This window comes from Microcebus murinus, chromosome 19, assembly GCF_040939455.1.
Source record: "Microcebus murinus isolate Inina chromosome 19, M.murinus_Inina_mat1.0, whole genome shotgun sequence".
Classification (NCBI taxonomy): Eukaryota; Metazoa; Chordata; class Mammalia; order Primates; family Cheirogaleidae; genus Microcebus; species Microcebus murinus.
This window is the reverse complement of record NC_134122.1, coordinates 39,694,749-39,713,520: the sequence shown is the minus strand read 5'-3', so window position 1 is coordinate 39,713,520 and position 18,772 is coordinate 39,694,749. Positions and strand designations below refer to the sequence as shown.

The following is an 18,772-nucleotide window of genomic DNA, read 5'->3' as shown; positions in this document are numbered from 1 at the left end:
GAGGTAAAGCCTTGGTGGAAAACTAGCTCTTAAACCAGACACTGAGACAAAGCCCAGACCATCCACGGAGACGCCATTCCCAGCAGTCGACCAAAGTCACCGGGGAAGATTTCTAGGTTCTGCTAGACTTTACTTCCCTGAGTTTAGGCCACGCCCTTCTTGAAACCTTTAGTGACCCTTGCTGGCCTTCAGCTAGTAGCGCTTAATTACTGGGCAGGTTATTAACATCCCAGGTGCCTCAGCTGCTTCTCTGCAAAACGAAGACAACCTTCTAGTCGACGTTGGTGGATGTGAGGACGGTATGAGTGGGTCCCCGGGGGTCACCTCGCAGAGGCGGGTCAGCCTGGTGGGGCCTGGGAGGCGGGGGCAGTGGGGATGTACACACCTGGCACCAACTGAAAGAAGCGCAAATCCTCTCCCTAGAAACGCACACGTGTACACGCCCACGGTCACACATGCAGCTTTGGCTTCAAGACCTTCATAGAGTCCCAATGCCCATGCGTGGCTCCTTGGGGGTCCTTAGATCCCAGGTTAGCACCCCTTATTTTAGACACAGCATTTCACAGTTAATCAGGAGCACAGCGTAAGGACTGAGTAAAGCTGCCTTCAAAGAAGAAATTAATCAACCATAGGAAACATTAATTAAAGATAATCTTCTGGAGTGGATTTAGAAAGATGACGGGATTCTTAATATTACATACAATATGTGCCCACATGTATTATCTATTCATGCACACACTCTTTTGTCTGAGCCTAAAGAACTATAAAGGTACAAATTTCTTAAATATGAGCTGCTCTGAGTGAACAGAGCTGACTGGAACCCAAAGAAAGCTGTTCAGAAAGGCAGCCCCTCGCAGTTAACAGGGACCTACACTGTCCATAAAACCCCTGAGAGTAGGAGAGAAGAGAAAAATCCTCTTTCCATGTAAGCTTATTGACTTAGAACACAAAGCCAACTGTGGGCTCCATCTCTCCAGCTCGGCCTCCTGGTCAATCCCTGGAGCTCACGTCTGCAAAAGCCAGCTGCTTGGCTCTCTGGGCGGACCCGATGCCAGGGCACAGCTTCTGCACTGGCCTTCATCCTGGGTGTCCCGGCCCAAGACTCACGCCTCTCGGGGCCTGTCCTGACTCTCCCAGCCTCCTGGGTGTCCCAAAAGCACTGCCGTGAAGCAGACCCTCCAACCGGGGGAGCCGCACACCCCGAGTCTCGGTGGGCCTGCCTGGGACAGCAGCCGGAAAGGGGCCAGGCTTTTCCGCCTGGAACCCCGGAATCCAAGCACACAGCCTGGTGCTCGGCAGATATCTACATTCCATTCCCTGATGAATGAGCAACTCTAAAAGCAACGTAGAGAGTGGGAAGACCTGCCAAGCACCCAAGAAAACAGCTGCCTTCAAAATGCGCCTTCTTATTTTTTTAATAATCTGAAACGAGAACCAATCCACTAAGAATTCCGATGTGAACAACCTTCTTATCAGCAAGGATTAAAGGTACAGAGTGACAGCAAGGGCTATGAATATCACTCTTCTGGTAAGTGGTGACAAACACTCTTTAAAATGCATGCAGACCTCCTGAGCTAAGCCCAGGGTGCCTGTCACCCACAAGTCCTAGGTCTGTAAAGAATAAAAAGACGCATGTGGACTCTTAAGAGGCTTTCTCTCAGTACAAGGTGTGGAGAGGTGTCACCTGTCCCCTCTGCGTCCTGTGCCTCTGCTCAGTTTAATGTCCACCCTGCTGGCCAGTCAATTTCCCCTTTCTGGTCTCTGGCACATTTCCTACTTCAGCTGTACCAATACAAAGGAACTTAGATTTTCTTCCTTCCAAGGTTGTGAACAATGGAAAAGTTTGATTTTTGTGAACGGATCTTAAAAATAACAAGCGATCAGTAGAAAAGAGGTCAGTGATGCAACTTTCTCTTTCTGACTCCCATGCTCTGGGACCAGCAACCCACCGGCCCTGCTTCCCGCTGCCACATGCCTCGGGATGTCCCAGTCGGACAGCGCTGCACAGACACAGCGCACGTTCAGTTGCCTGGGGCAACGGGAAAGCCCAGCGCCACAGCGTAAAAGCGAGTGAAGCCACCCCCACCTGGCGCCTGGCGAGGTACTCACTGGTCATGCCGCGTGTCGGGTATGCCTCTGTCCATTCGAAGCTTATCGCTCTCCACCTGGTTAAACTTGTTGCGGGCATAGGGGTCCTGCCCAGAGCGGACCATCGTCCCTCCGACGTACGCCTCCTGGTTGAAGTCCGGCCACCGTACTTTCCCTAAAAAAAAAGCAAAGCAGAAGGTATGGGACGGCGGGGAACGTGCCCAGAGTGCTCATCACGGACACTGCAGTAAGTGTGACCTCTAGAAACAGTGTCCACGGCTTCGTCACAAACAACGAACCTGCCGAAGCAGCCCGAGCCAGCAGCCTCATGGCAACGGGCCTGAGAACGGGAAACTAGATGTTTGCTGCTTCCAACGTGAGAATTAAAGGCTGGGAGTGCAGGTACCCACCCAGTGAGCAAAGCAAAATTAAAGTAACTATGGCACCATTTATGTTTTCTATGAAAGGAGATATTCTCTGCTTGTCCCACCTTTCTAGGGATTACGGTAATGCCCAAAGCATCTCAGGTAGGGTGAAAAGATAATGTATACATTAAACATAAGGTATCCCACCATGTAACATCAGGTAACACAAAAGTACATGTCTAAACAAAAAATAACACCCACCCCACCCACCCCCCCGCAAAGAACAAGATATCAAAACATCTCTCAGTGAGATTGTCTCTGGGGTCCTTCTTGCAGCTGTCACCACATGTGACCCCACAGGGAGAAGTGAATGGTGTGGCTCACAAAGGTGCCCCCAGCATGCACAGCGGGGACCTGGCCATTCCTAAAACACATGTCATAATTTTTCTCTTCCTGGAGGGAAGGCAGGTAAGGCCGCCTGACCATGCATGGACACGCCGACCTGAACCCGCGCATATGCTGCCACTCTGGAAAGCCAAGCACAGGTTCTCCGAGAACACACCACGCTCTGCAGAGTTTTTACCAGGTACCCGGGGCAGGGGCAGTGCTGACGGCAGACAGGCATGCAGGGTAAAGAGCTCAGCGAGGTGGGTTAAGTCTAGACGAGCTCAGGTTATAACAAAGGCAGAGCCAGAGAAACGAGTGAAGAAGGCATGATGCTCAGACAGCAGAAAAAAGGTAGAAGGAAAGAAGAATTGGAGGCAAAGAGACAATTCAGGACTTGGTGTCAACCCTGGGTTTCCATCAATTACTGTCCCCACTTGCTGCCTACGTGATCTTGGACAAGTTATTCGTTCTTTGAAATTAAGTTTATTACAAAACAAACAAACAAACAAAAAACAACGTATTTCATGAGGATTCAATGGCCTATGATGCTCCAGTTCTGTGAATATAACAAACTCAAAAAAAACAAAAACAAAAAATCCCCCAATAATAGCAAACTTGCCCACATGAAGCTCATAAAATTTCCAGTGGTTGTAAGTGCTATGAAGTCACATAAGGCTTGTTGAAACGGCAGGGGGTACTGGGGTTGCTGATTTATACAGGGGATCTAGAAGGTTCCTCTAACAGGGTGACTTTGAGTAGACACCTAAACAAAGGCAGGGAGCGGGCACGCAACTCCTGGGAAAGAGCGCAGGGCACTGCAGCGCCGAGGTCCTGGGGTGGGCACGAGTGTGTGCGCTCAGGGACCAGCCGGGAGGTCAGTTTGACTAATGGAGTGTGGGGGCAGGTGGGCAGTCAGAGCCAAGGTCAGAGGGGAAAGGCAGGGCTGTACGGGAACAGGCGAGCAAGAGGAGTGATAGCTTTTCTGCAGCGTGTCAACCCTTGGGCTGTTGAGTTGAGATCAACACCACCACGGCATAGCAACAGCATGTGTAGCTACAAATGCGCTTTCCCACCAGGAGTCCCTCGGCAAACCATGGTAAGAATGTCCCGTCCCTTCCTCTACTTCAGGGCTGAGCAAACTGAGATGCGGTTACACATGATTTGTTCAAGACGGAAGAGTAAATTTTCCATCTAAAAGCTCATCTGCTTCTTGTTGCAATTGTCCTGCGAGGTTAAACGCCCCATATCTCATCACAGCTGGTTGCCGTGGAAATGATATTTGGGGTCACGGAAGCCTGGCCTCTCAAATAGGAAATCAGTTCCAAAGCCCACGAGCCTGGCTCCAGCGATGACAGCGTGGCCCTGATAAATGTCTGGCTACGGAGGCTGGTCAAAGTGTCAGCGTTTCCTTCCACCTAAAATAAAATGCTTCCAAAACATTTTATTGGAAACATGTTTACCGTGCAAAGGCAACCCTAAAAATACTTAGGGATCTCCCACTCTCTCCCCATCTTCCTGCCTTCTCCCTCACATATTTTCACAGATGAGAAGGGAAAAAACACCCACCTGCGCTAAAGAACAGGCAGACCCTACTCCTCACCGCGTGAGTTTACCCCTCACAGACGACCACACAACAGGGCTTTGAAAAACCTTTGATAAAATCTACACCAGCTGCACCTAGGACAGAATTCAAATGAGCTGGTTCTAACGAACTTGTTTAATGTCCTAAATACTGGTCACTGCACCAAGGAACTTTGAACTATGGAACAAGGAACCATGATGGATGCCCCTACCCAACCCACAGCCAAGAAGAGTCATCACCCAAGAGGTGTTTCATCTCATAGCGTAATTTTGCTCACACCTGTTGCTGCTCACCTGCTGTGTACAAGGAGAGCAAGCAGCCAAGTTGAGCTCTGGAAGCTTAAATCGATCGCATTCCCACCTGCATATCTCTTTGTGCTGTGAAACTCCCACCCACTTTCTGGAGTGAGACACCATGACAGCAGAGGGTCTAATGTCAAGCTGTCTAATGTCCATCCATCGTGGGGAAACTAAGACGCAAACCATCAGTGTACACAAGATGTTGACTATGTGCTGGACATCATGCTCGTCCTGCAGGGACAGGTGAGCAAAGACTGGCCTGAGGCCCACGCTTGTGGAGTCATGTTCTTCTAGGAGGTGGAGGGAGGCAGGCGATAATCAAACAATCATACTATAAATGTGTCAATAAAACCTGTGCTCAGTGCTCCATGGTGAGAAATGCTGTTCCATGGAAGCATCTGATGGAGGAGACTTTATCTAGACCGGGGGGTCAGGGAAGGCTTCCCTGCAGAAGGAGTATTTGAGCTGAGATTTGAAATAATGAGTAAAAATAAACTAAGAGAAGCCCTTCGAGACTTCACAGAAATACCATCTTTCTTTAACATCCAAAGACTGTAGGAGCTTAACTGCTACCTTTTCCTTTGACACAGGAACATCTTCAACAGGACTCTGTTGGGTGGGCCCTGCCTTGCCTGGTGACAATCTCCCCGAGGCACAAAACCACTTCACTAGAGACAGATTACAAACAACAGTATTTCTTTCATAAAAGCTAAGCAGTATGTCAGACTACTATGGATGACACACATCTTACAATAGGACCCCGATGTCACAATGCAAACACACACACACACACACACAACTGATACTAACTCACCCCTCGCTCTATGAGATGAACAGATACATTCTTGTATCTGGGTGTGTCTCATGAAATTGGCTTCACCATCTAATAATGGGTCACAGTCCAGAGTGTGAAACACACTGGGCTAAAGAACCACTACAAAAACTGGTTATTAATTATATAGAATTTCGAGAGCTAGAGGAGGCACCCTAGGAGGCAGAGGAAGGAAAAAGCATAGAGAACAAGGTTCACGGAGGACACGTACACCCCGGCGAGGGCCCTGCAGGAAGGGAAGTAGCAAGGGACACAGGTAACTGAGAATTCAGAGTATAAGTTAGAGGTTACAAAGAAACAGGCAAATAACAGATTAAATGTCTGAATATTTTGACTTTCTAAAAAATGACATTCATACGTCATCTTATGCTTCTGTCATTTCTTTAAAATGTCTAGAAACAGTTTGGGGAATTAAAGACGTTTTAAAAAACTAAAAAATATGTGAGAATCCAGCCAAAATGGACTTAGCTAAGCAGAAGCAGCCGATGGAAAATGCCTCCAAGATGCGACATTTCACAGGGGGAGGCAGAAACCAGCTTTATCACCAAAGATGGCGGGAAAACAAGGCACACATTTAAATAACATGAGAAAAGGTATTTAAATAACATGAGAAGAGAAAGGGAACATGACCCCAAGAAGGGCTGTGAAAACAGCTTGCTTATGAAATAAGGTAATGAAAATATTTATGAGGAAATTTATTTCCAGAAGATGGACTTCTCTTTGAAGCCGAGGAAGGAATCGTAAGACCTCGAGCATGCTGAAACCCAATTCTGTAAAGATGAGCCTACAGAGGATTATTCTGCAGAAAGGACGGGCCATCTCTCTGCCACCCTGTCCTGACCTTCGGGGGCTGGAATGAGAATTGCCACCACAACCCAGCCAAGCCCTCGGGCCGTCCCAGGTTCCCTGCTTGCTCCCTCTCCAGTAACTGCAAGTGGCCAGAGCAGCCCTCCCCACCTCCAAGGCCACTCCTGGCGCTGGTGGCCCTGCGTATGTCCTGTGGGCACTCGTCCTCACGCTGCTCCAGGCTCCCCTTCCCAAGGGGCTGAGGACAGAGCTCCTTGCATCGCAGACCCGACCTCACCCACGGCACCCTGAGCACCCTGCACATGCACTTGTCCACAAACACCTGTCGACTGCTTTACCACTGCTTTTCTCGTCCTGGGTCTAAGGTGGTCGATCATAAAAATATCAACCCAAATCCTGCACGAGACTCGGGAGGACACGGCTTCTTATTGGCGCTTACAAATCTCATCGCTACGTTGCTGTGACAGCCCCATCCGAGAAACATTCTTCCCGTGTGCAGGACGGTCACTCCTACACCCTGGTTCCACGTGTCTGCAGATATTTTTTAATGGTGCTCAACACTGAAGCTTGCTGGCCCCTCCAAGTTTGCCTCCCATGCTCATGTGGAATCAGTGAGGTCAGGGGTCAGAGCGGGGAGTGGGCTCACAGGGGTCCGAGCCAACGTCCGTGTCGCCAACGGGGCTCGGAGGGACCACAGGCTGGCGCTTCAAGCTGAGACGACCCACACACAGAGGACGCAGCCCAAAGCCCGAGGCCTGAGCATGTGTGTGGTTCCAGCCTGTGGTCCTCCAGCCTGTGGTCTGCGTGAAATCAGGGTAACAGACCACCGCTGCAGTGGCTATAAAAAGTAACTGGAATGACAGCAGCGAAAGTAATTGCTACGCTACTGACGCCCTTGCAAATTAACTGATAGTCACAGGCAGAAATGGCCAAACACAAACACAACCCCTGGCCTTGTGGACTAACCCCCACATGCCTCACTCGGAAAGGGCCACCGGGAACTGCCGAGCCACCAAGCCCCTCTGTGTCACCCACGAGGGGTGTCCTGTGTGCGCCTGACCCTGGGAAGCCAGCAGGAAGTGCCAGAGGGGTCCTGGTGCCCACCCCCCGTTCCTGTGAGCACCTGTCCAGGTAAACATGGGTCAGAACCTGCAGACACACTGAATTCACAACCCTGCTGTCACCCACGAGCTCCTTCCGCCCCCTCCGCACAGAGCCTGTGTGGGGGAGAACAGGCATCGGTGGATGATTGAACCTATGTCTACTACACCTGTGTCCTTCCTTTTTCCATCTGCTGCTCCCAGGAAACACCTGGAAATAATAAAAAACTCAGTGCCATCACTGTCATCCTCCACGTGCCGCAGGCAGGGGGAGCTGTGAGACGAGTCCTGTTTCAAGGTGGGTGGGGAGAGGAGAGGAGGCTGGCTCAGGACCCCGGTTGTCATCTTGTCATCCAGGGAAGGAGGCATCCTCAGGATGGAGCCCAACGTGTAAAATGCAAGTGCCTGGGGCACTCTCAGACAAAATTCAGTTATACTATCGGCTATACCATGACCAGTTAGGGCCTTAAGTTTCTCACTTAAGCTGTTTTTGAAATCTCTTAGCAATACTGGATCTGAGAAGGCCCAGGAGTGTGCACAAGCGGGAAGCACCTCCCCCCACATGCCCGGGCACCTCCCTGGGCCCCTTCCTTCCCCTGCCCCTCACCCCACCCAGAGGCCAGCGAGGGCCACAGAGCCTCCAGGGGCTTCCACGCAGAGGTGGTCCTCCCCCTGGCTCGGAGGGACAGGGCGAGGGGAAGAGGGGCTGCCCACTGACAGTCGGGGTGTGCGGGACGGGGTGAGAACGGAACATCCTGCATCCCAGGGTGGAATTCTACCTTCTCGTCTCCCGTTGAGACCCAGACCCTCCTCCCGCAATCCCAGGGTCGGAAGAATGTGTAGGGGACATCTTGGCATTTTGTTCCTGCTCACATTTGCAGTCCTGAGGAGTGTACGCATGACTTCGTGAGACAGCCGTTCTATTTTGGGCAAAGTCACTGTCAGAAAGGTCTTAAATTTGGAGGAAAAAAACCCTACCACTCTCCACTTCCCCCAGGCTGGACAGAATGGCATGGCACGGCGAAAATGCCAACCCCCAGGAAGTGCACAGGACGGATGATGGAACGCGGCCCCACCTTGAGCAGCAAACGCTTTGCTGGAAAGCCCAACTAATAACGAGGACACAGATGACTCCGTGCTTGGAGGCAGGGTCCCCAGGGGCCGATGGCACAGAGCAAGTCCACAGAAGGGGCTTGGGCTGGGTCCCGAAGCACGGGCAGAGCCTGCCAGATGCAGGAGGCATGTATCAGAAGACACTTGGAGGGAGAGAGACTCGGTGCGGTGGGCAGGAGGCGAGGGTGTGCTGTGCCCAGCAGCCACGAGTTCCCTCGCCCTGGCTGAAGGACTTGGATCTTATTCTCAACTTTCCAGAGAGCACAGAAAGTCTGCAGCAGGTGACACTCCAGGAACATGACTGGCTACGGGAGGAGGGATGCTTGGGGGGAAGGCGGGGAAATGAAAGTGAGGATGACGATGATCGCAGCGCAAGAGGGTACAGTCCAGTACGCATCTGTCCCTGCCTGCGTTTGATGACCTATTCCCTGACCCACAACACATTCCATGTCTTCTCCAAGCCAGCCCAGCCCCTGCAAACCCCGCACCCGTGTCCAGGTCTCTGCTCACGTCCTGCACGTGTGGCAGCCATGCCACCACCCCAGCATCTCCCACCTGCTCCGTGAGGAGCCCTGGCAGGAGCTGAGCCCTGCCCTGGGTGCAGCACCTCTCACAGAGGTCACTGTGCCTCTATGAACATGGCTAAGACCTACTTACTGTTTGTAACCCTGCCCTGCAGCCCTCGAAGGTTCGCCTGCGAGCCCTCGCTACCAGGTCTCTCCAGCCACGCATGCAGAGCCGTCGCCGCGTGTGGCACTGCGACACATTCACTCCTCCAGCTGGCAGCGCTGCCTCTTAACTTGTCACCTCCGCCAGGACCCCTTCCCGCTGTCCTCAGCCGCAGCACCTCTCCAGGGCATTCTCCGTCCTACCTTCTCAACCAGAGCTCCGTCCCGACAACAGCTTTTCTGCAAACCTCTTGCCAGAGGTTCTAAGCGCTTATACTGCTCTGATAACTGCAAACCCTGCCAGGGCTGGAGCTCAAGTCTGCCCATGTCCCCCGGCTGCTGAGCACGGGAACAAACACGGAGACAATGGCGTTTGTCCCTGCTCTGCTGGCACCTCGATTACTCCCGGGTCACTCCCCGGAAGTTACAGCCACGTCCTGGGTCCTCGTGTGCCCTCCTGTCTTGACAGTGGTCTGGACTTGGAGACACACTCACTGAAAGACGTTTTAAATGAGTCGCCGGTATCTCTCTATCCGATTCAGGCCTCAATATCCTCTCACCTGTGTCTGTCATCCCCTTTTCAGCTTGGAAAGCAACATCTGCACAGAGAGGACGGAGAACCAGTGGCAATGGACAGGCCCTGCTCCCCGTACCACAGCGGGGCTGCCCTCTCTGTTGTCTCCTCCCGTCTTGTGTCTACAGGCGTGTGCTCTGGTCTCGGCCGGGGCAGACTTCGCGATGCACTAGACCTGCTGCTTCCTGAAGCGACAGGGCCCAGCCAGAACCTGCCGGGCAGCACATTTCAGCAACAAACGCGAACCTCCTGCAAACCCCTAGTTGCTACCATGGCTCTTTCTGACGCTGCTCTGAGACCTGCAGCCCCCAGTGCGTTTGGTCCCCAGTCCTGTCCATCTCAGTGCTGTATCTGATCCCTGATGCTGAGCAGACATGAGTCCGGGGAAGGGCAGGGCTAAGAGCAAGAGGAGCCAGCGTGGTCCATGCCCAGCACCCCAGACGGATGGCCCCGCAGCCTCCCAGCATGGGCCAGTTAAGAAAAGGACACAGCCCCTTTTCCACTGTAGCCGTGGAAGTAATGTCCAGGGGGCAGGCAGGCACCACGTAACTTCTGGCTCTGGGAGAGAAGGGCCAGGGCCCAGAGAGCCAGACCAGACCCGGCACTGGCCTGGCAAAGCCCTGCTCAGGACCCCGCAGGAGAAGGGGCCCTAAGGTTGGTGCTGCGTGACGACGTCCCCTGCTGCTGTCTCCAGGTCTGCTCTGCCGACACTTTCCGCCCACTGTCCTGTCCCAGCCGCTGCCCGCTTACCGTTCCCTGGGTTATACAGCCCCCCAGCCTGGCAAGCTCTTCCTTATTCCTTGTCCCATCTTTGGCTTCCTTGGCAAGCCCCCCCAACTGGTATCCTTCCTGCACCACATGGCTGTCCCACCACACGCACAAGGGTCTGCAGTTTGGTACCTCCTCGGATCTAGAGTTTCTTCTCCCTCCCCTAATCCACTCTCCGGGCTCTGGAGTTATAGCCACCTTTTCAGAACCTTTTCCCTCCTAGCTTGATTTTGGGATTTTCCCCCTCATCTTACCCAGTCAGGAGAGCAGCACAGCATCCCTGGAGCAGACAGTGGCTGATGACCGACCACAACCACACCTGGGCTGTCGTACCTGCACGTGGGGGCCAGGGCTGCTCTGGGCACCGCTGCCATCAGCCCTGTGGCCAACGCTCGAGGGCCCAACTGCAGCCAGAGATACAACATGTCTGCCTCCTGGGGGGGTCTAAGATCCACGCAGGACACCCACTCATTTCCCCGGGAAAGCTCCTGCTAGGCTCCTAATAACCAATGCTCAAATGAACTTTTATAATCGGGGGACTGCTTGCATTTGCATGACTTGTTCGAATAAATTCTAATTTAAAATAATCTTAACCCTTTCCAAATAATGTCATTTCTTTCTTAAATGTTTTGTTTTTACTAAACCTCACGGCTGGAAAAACACAACGATATAAATCTGTGAAACTGATCTTTCGGAGAAGTAACGCCACCGAAGCACAAGGAGACCCAAGGGCACAGAGGCACATGCAGAACTGTGGCCTTTACAGTAGAGAACTCCCTGGGAGACGGTCCTTCAGTCACAGATCAGAACCTCCAGACACGTGCTCCTGAGCAAAAATGTGTCACCTGCCGCCCACAGGTGGACAGGGGAAGGCCGAGTGTCCTCCTGGGTGCGGGTCCCACTGCACAGGACACAGACTCGGTGGACTCGGGCTGCGGGGACTCCTGGGCCCTGCACAGGTCTTGCAGTGGTACTGCAGGTCTCCGTGCAGACCCTGCTGGGGAAGGACAGCTCGCATGGACGCACGATGCCCCAGGTGAGACAGCAGCCTCTGGGAAAGCAGCCAACGCCGGGACACAGAAGCATTTGAAACCAAAGGACAGAGCTCTCAGATTTATTTTAACCTCTTTGCTGATCTCAAATTGAATATCATCTTACTGTGCTTTAAGGAAAAAAATTCCTAATATTCTTCCTCCAGAAAGTCATAATTCATAATGCTGCACCACAAAAGGGAAGACCAGGGCATGGCCAGGATTACAAATAAACACACCCATTTCAATTACAAAGGCTCCTAAATTATGCCTCGCCATTTGTCACTAGAGATCTGGTATGACAGGAAATTTGGTTCACCTGTGAGCTTTTTGTCTCCTGAAATAAGGAATTCTACATACTCATTATCAAGGCTGAGAAGACAGGAAATTCAAATAAGTGTTGAAAAGCTATTTAAAAGAAAATCTAAGAAAATATCAGATGTTATAGGAGAAATGCTCTTCGTTTATTTAAAATTATCTACGCTATCAAAATAACTTAAAAAGACCATGAAACAGTCTCAAATGATAAAGTACATCTTTATACGTGAATCTTCACATAGCTCTTCTCTAAATTTTAAATAAAAATTCTTCATTCTTCCTCCATGTGTCATAGGGTCTAACCATAACAAATTTACCCTGTTGTACATAGTCTCAGCCAATCTCCTTTTTCATCCTAAATAGCAGTACAATTATCAAAGGGAATCTACCGCCCAGAATCAAAGCCGACACATGGAAGGACAGAAGGAGAGAAACATCAGTTACTAGCCACTGGCCACCTGATCTGTCACTTCACGTGACACCGGGCCCACGCCACACCACAGCTCTGCAAAAGACACTAAGATGACCGGTTCCACCTTACAAATTGGGAAACTAAGGCTTAAAAGTTAAACTTATCCGATATGTTGCTGCCATACAATGATGGAACCCCAACTCAGACACGGGTCTCTCTGGTGCCAAATCTATGTCCCTTCCACTGTGCCTGGCAACTCACTTTTACAAGCGTAAAACTGTAGTGAAGCACTAAAAAGCAACCCCGTGCTCCTGTGCGGTTCCCACCTGCCCCACACTTTTCCACCAGGTGGTGGTGCCAGCCCTGTCCCCATCGCTGCCGTGACTGAGCCTCCGCCTTGGAGAACACGTGCTCCTGTCTCTGTGGATCGCTGGCATTGTATGTCGTTGGAGTCAGAAGGAACTGAGGACGTCCACATGTGTGTGAAAACCTCTCATCACAGCCCCTAACGTCCCGCCACGGGCTAAGAGGTGCGGATCACGGGGGGAGCTGCCTCCCCAGAGAGCCGAATAGCTAATTTGTCAGCATCTCAGAAAACCCCGCGCCCAGAACAGAAGGAGGTATTGCCAGTGTGGCGTGACAACAGGGAGAACACTGGACGTTACCTGATTGGTTTTGGACACGGTATTTCTACTAATAAAGCTTAAGATAATTCGATTTTTTTAAAAAAGCTCCATCCCGCTTCTGGCTACTGACCTCAGCCCTTGGTCTCTGCTTTCTTACTTATTGGAACGGGAGAAAGACAAGATTTGTTTTCTTAACGTTGGCTAGGTGCAAGGAAACAGGCCCCCTGAAGAAGGCAAAATGGCAATTCATATTTTAAAAAGTGCTTAACCACAAGCATTGCCACTGACCCTGCAATGTCACTTTTAGGAATTTACTTCAAGGAAATCATTATGGACATATAAAGATTTACCTCTAAGGATAGTGGCTGGAAACCCTCTCTCCGTCCCATGGCACAAAGTGAGTTCAATGAGTCGATGGCAATCGACATGTTGCTGCCGTTAAAATTGTTATAGGAGATGTTTATGGACGTGAAAGTAAGCTCACGATGTATCACCTGGGCAGAGGAAGTACACCATGGTGCCTATTTGTATTTTTAAGGGCTTTGACGTAAGCAGCTGGTCGAGGACTGCACGTAAGAAGAGCCCTGTTTCAGGAGAGGGGAGGAGGAGGAGGAGGAGGAGGAGGAGGAGGAGGAGGAGGAGGAGGAGGAGGAAGGCACCCCCATCCCCCCATCAGGGAGCTAGAGCCCGGAGGGGCTTTGCAGGGAGGAAGGGGCATGGCTCAGCTAATCCCCAGCGTCTACAGAAATGTTACCTTGTGGACAACCTGGAAATTTCTGCACAAATTCATGGCAAGACTATACTTTCAGCGTGAGATAAAAGTTAAGACGTGTGGACGGGGAGAGAGGCCAAAAGCCCCAGGAGCTGACTCTCAGAAACCGTGTGGCAGCTGAGGCCTCACCACCCCGGGGTCTCAGGGCCTCTGAGGGGAAGCGGAGGGAGATGCTCTTGGCTCAGCTGCGGGGAGCACACCCACCCCCAGTACGCGCCCAGAGCGAGTCTGCAGGAGCACACGATGGAAAAGGAACACTGGGTATTTCTGGATGGTAGAATTATGTATGAATACAATTTTCTTATTTTTGTTTACCTGAATTTTTAAAATTTTCTACAATAAACATATTGCTTACTTTTTAAAAGATGCTTCCCTAAGGATATTTGAGCCACTGATTTTCCCTACGATGACAGTGTGTGGACCACTGGGCCTGGGGCCTGGATCACAGCAACCTTCCGGGACTTTGCCTCCCCACAGATGTCACATGGTCGTGCCCTAGATGACATGTCTCATACGGCACGTGCTTCATAGAGACACAAGGAAGAGAATTCTGCCGCCTGCTACAACATAGATGAACCTGCAGGACACCATGCTACATGAATACATGAAACAAGCCAGACACAAAGCACAAACGCTGTATGATTCCACTGATAAGATTCCACTGATATGATTCCACTGATAGGGGGACTTGGAACAGTCAAATGTATAGAGACAGAAAGTCAAACGGTGGCTGCCAGGGGCTGGGAGAGGAAGGAATGAGGAGTCGGTGTTTCATGGGTACAGTTTCAATTTGGCCAGATGAAACGAGTGCTAAAGAGGGATGGTGGTGACGGTTGTACAACACTGGGAACATACTTAATGTCACCAAACTGTATGCTTAAAAACAGTTAAAATGGTAACTTTTATGTTATGTGTATTTTACCACCATTTTTTTTTTTTTTTACAAAAGCACAATGCCAGAATCCATTAAATCACCTAGAAGAGGAGGAAAGGTCAGGGGAACATTTCTCCTGACGCTGCTGCAATGCTGAATAAATAACACAAGTGCCTCCTTGCATCTGTCTTCCGGCAGGTGGGAAGCAGAAAAGCTAAAACATCTCCGTTAGGATCGCTGGCAATTCACACTCTGGATTTAAGTTCTATTACACATTTTGCCATTCCCATCTCATTCATTTTTTTCATAAACATCAGCAATTTCCATTTGGAGAAAGCAACTGTCTGGGGTGACAGAAGTCGCAGCATGTTAGGGAGGGGTGAGTGTAATGAAGACACAGTCCAGGACAATGCCCACTCGGAGAATCCGCGTCTCTCCTGTGAACTAGAATAAAATTTTATGCCCCCCAGCTGACTGCATGCATAGGCCCCTCTCTTGGTCAAGGGGACCCCAGAAATGCCCTAAAGCTGAGCTGCTGGCCATGAGAGGGTAGGGCAGACATGCCTCATCATGTCCCTCCCCCTCCTAGGAATGTCCTTATAACTCATTAACAGGCCTAAGGCAAGACAAGCTTAAGCCACACCCACAGGCCATCAGTTTACTCAAGAGATCACTTGAGTTTTGATAAATGTCTGGTGGCTAGTCTCTGATTAATAGACATGGTCAAGTGAAAACATTTCAAGCCTTTCGACAAGGCAGGCTTCATGTCTTTAACCAATTACAAATCAAAGAATATTTAAACCCACCTATATAACCTGCAAGCCCTCCACCCCCATACTCCCCCCCCACCCCCTCTACTTTGCCATGTCCCGCCTTTTCGGGCCAAACCAATGCACGTCCTGCACATATTGACTCGGGGGCTTGACATGTAATTCCTGTCTCTATGAATGCATAAAACCAAACTGTGACTCAGCTACCGTGGGCACGTTTTTTTCTCAGGACCCCCTGAGGCCATGTGCTCTGAGCCTGTCACACACATTCGGCTCAGCGTAAACCTCTTTAAATTACAGAGTTTGGGCTTTTTCCCCATGAACACTCCTAAGCCTCCCCCCTTTACACAAGGTCACTAGTGAATACAAGAATGACGCTAAGGTTCCATAAAGGCAAAAAGAAAATCTGTTCTAAAAGTCCACGCTGACCCAAGGGTGAGAGCCCCCAACAAGCGCCTGGTCAACAGCTGTCCTCAGTGACAGACGTCCACCTGCCAGCCGCCAGCTGGGCTCTGCCCCCTTACAGGTAGGTCCTTCTGCACCAGCAGCTGTCCTGCCAGCTGGCTGGACAGTCAGATTCAGAGACAACAGGAGGCAAGAGGGACAATTCCAGGGAGAAATTTATTTTTCAATTCAAAGAGGTTGATCCGCACGGGGGGAGGTGGGGGGGTGGATAACACGAGATGCATCTCTATCAGATAGATTTCCAAAACACACAAAAAATGGACCAATAGGCCGGGTGCCTATTGGCTCACGCCTGTAATCCTAGCACTCTGGGAGGCCGAGGCGGGCGGATTGCTCGAGGTCAGGAGTTCCAAACCACCCTGAGCGAGACCCCGTCTCTACTAAAAATAGAAAGAAATTAATTGACCAACTAAACATATATATACAAAAAATTAGCCAGGCATGGTGGCACAAGACTGTAGTCCCAGCTACTCGGGAGGCTGAGGCAGGAGGATCACTTGAGCCCAGGAGATTGAGGTTGCTGTGAGCTAGGCTGACGCCACGGCACTCACTATCTAGCCTGGGCAACAAAGTGAGACTCTGTCTCAAACAAACAAACAAACAACAACAACAACAAAAACGGACCAATAAATACTCTATTTGAAGACAATATTTTGAAAACAGCATTGAAGAAAGAAATTTCAGTGGTTCCAAGTATTCAGCATGATACTGAAGTAGAAGCAAGCGTCATGGAATTTAAGGGCAAAAGTCTTTCCACAGTAGACCTGAAATTTGGTATGTGGGTTGTGGGGGTGGGGGGACCATAAAGATATATGGAAATGAAAGGGAAATAGGAAAACAGAGAGTGAATAGAATTAAAGAATCTTAGAAAGTATCTCCATTTTATAGATGAGGAAAATGAAACCCAAATACTCATTGACTTTTCTAAGGCTACAGAACTGGTGGCTGGGCTGAACCTAGAGCTCCCTGGCCCTCATCCTGTCCCCATACGCTGATCCCTGGCTTCCATCATCCTTGTCCCCAATCCATGACTCTCCCAGTCAGGACTGTCATTTGAATGGTATACTTTATCCAAATTCTAGATTATACCCCAAAGTAGGGTGAACTGGGACTAGAAATAGAGTTAAACAATAATCTGGGCTTTTTTGTGACTACGCCCCCAAAGCAGTAGTCTCCAAAGTGGGGTGCACTTCATCATCTTCTGGGGCACAGAAAGAAAATAGTAGATATTGTCAACTATTTCCCTTGTCCTTTACAAAGCTTATTTTAAATACACTTCAGATAGTATCAGTATAGTCCTGTGGCCGTATGTATTAATGATACAAGTGAGTATTGTAATACATATGTGGGAGGCGATCTAAAAACACTTTTGTTCATGGGGGTGTGTGGTCACAGAGTTGGAAGTGGTTGCCTTGGAACATCACTGCTCTCTTAGATCTGGCTCCTTCATCTGTCAGTGGGTTTTGTGGCCATAAAAATATTCAGCTTAGCGTCTCATCCTCCCACCCATCTGTCTGTCTACACTGCTAGATAGCCAACACACAGAACACAGGAAGCCACTGAGCTTCCTGAGCAACCAGCTTACACACTGGAAACTGCTAAGACCAGTGGTTTCTTACAGACCATAAAATTCTAGCTATGTCCATCATGCTAGGAGAAAATGTATTTTTTAACCATAACAAAATAATTTCTAGAGAAAAAAACCATGAGTATGCTTTAGTAAGAAAAATGGTTGCAACAAAAAAAAAAAAAAAGAGAAAGCCCTTTGGCAACATAAGAGGACATAGCACATTCATCAAAAATTATTAATAATAACTCAAAAGAGTTACAGTGCATTCCTATCTCTTTGAAGATAAGAAAATCAACTGTATGCAACAGTTGAGTATATGAAAGCCAGAGTCAATGCATACACTGAAATGATTTTAAATAAAGTATGACTCTTAACGGTCACATCTAGTATGTGCCCTGAAGAAGGTTTCTCCCTCCCTCTCTATAATGTGCCTTAAAAGCCATTAGAACACTTTCTTTTCTTTTTTTTTTTTTTTAATAGAAGACAATCCATGGGAAGTCTCTCATTAATCCACACAATAGAAATATATCCTAGCTTCCCATTATTGTAATAAAGAAATGTTTATTAGCTAACAATTCCATTCAGATACTCCCCACTGCCTGGGTAATGCTTGTTTTACATATGAAAGAACTGTGGCTCAGGGCTGCATGACTCACCCAGCAGTTGGAAAGAAGACAGGGAGGCAGACCTAATGCTACTTCCCCTGCACACAGACACACACTCACAGACTCCCTGGAGGAGAATGTGACACACCTACATCTAGTACAGCTGGGACAATGAATGGTAAGGGCACAAACCAAGGCCTTGTGCTCCCTGGGGTGACACTTCTCTAATCATAGTAAGGAACACAGATGTAGAAACACATTCTCAGCACCAAGGCAAACATTTCACCAATGGACTCCTGGTTACTGGTCGGTGACCGGAGCTTGGATGTCGTCACTGGGTTCTAGCCAAAGTAAAAGAGCTGAACAAAAGGAGAAATCACCAACTCTGCTTGGAGATCGGTCTTAGATCCATCAGAGAAGGACCACAGCTGCTGCCCCCCAAACTGGACAGACGGGTGAATCAGAGAATCACAATTTACTGGAGCAGAAACTCACAGTATAACAGAAACCTCTGGATCCACTGCACGGGTAGGAAAACCTAAACTGTAACTGAAAATTACTGGAGAGTTTTATCTCTTAGGTACGGACAAACCTAGGAGATAAAAATTCCAGGGTGACACAGGCATTGGGGGAATCCCCACGTTTTCTTGAGTTTTACCTCTAGGAGCTCTACCAGGTCATCACAGTGAATACTGGAGAAATACCCCTCATGCTTCTGGTAGGACAAAGAGAAAAATAACCATTTT

General features: G+C 49.7%; 1 protein-coding gene across 1 annotated transcript in view; it reads right to left on the bottom strand.

Moving 5' to 3' along the window:
• Positions 1-18,772, bottom strand: part of GALNT2 (polypeptide N-acetylgalactosaminyltransferase 2) — a 197,124-nt gene that overhangs the window by 68,672 nt on the left and 109,680 nt on the right. Inside the window, exon 3 of the mRNA XM_075995452.1 lies at positions 2,110-2,263. Within this exon, the coding sequence (XP_075851567.1) occupies positions 2,110-2,263 (154 nt within the window). The remainder of the gene's footprint in view (positions 1-2,109; positions 2,264-18,772) is intronic.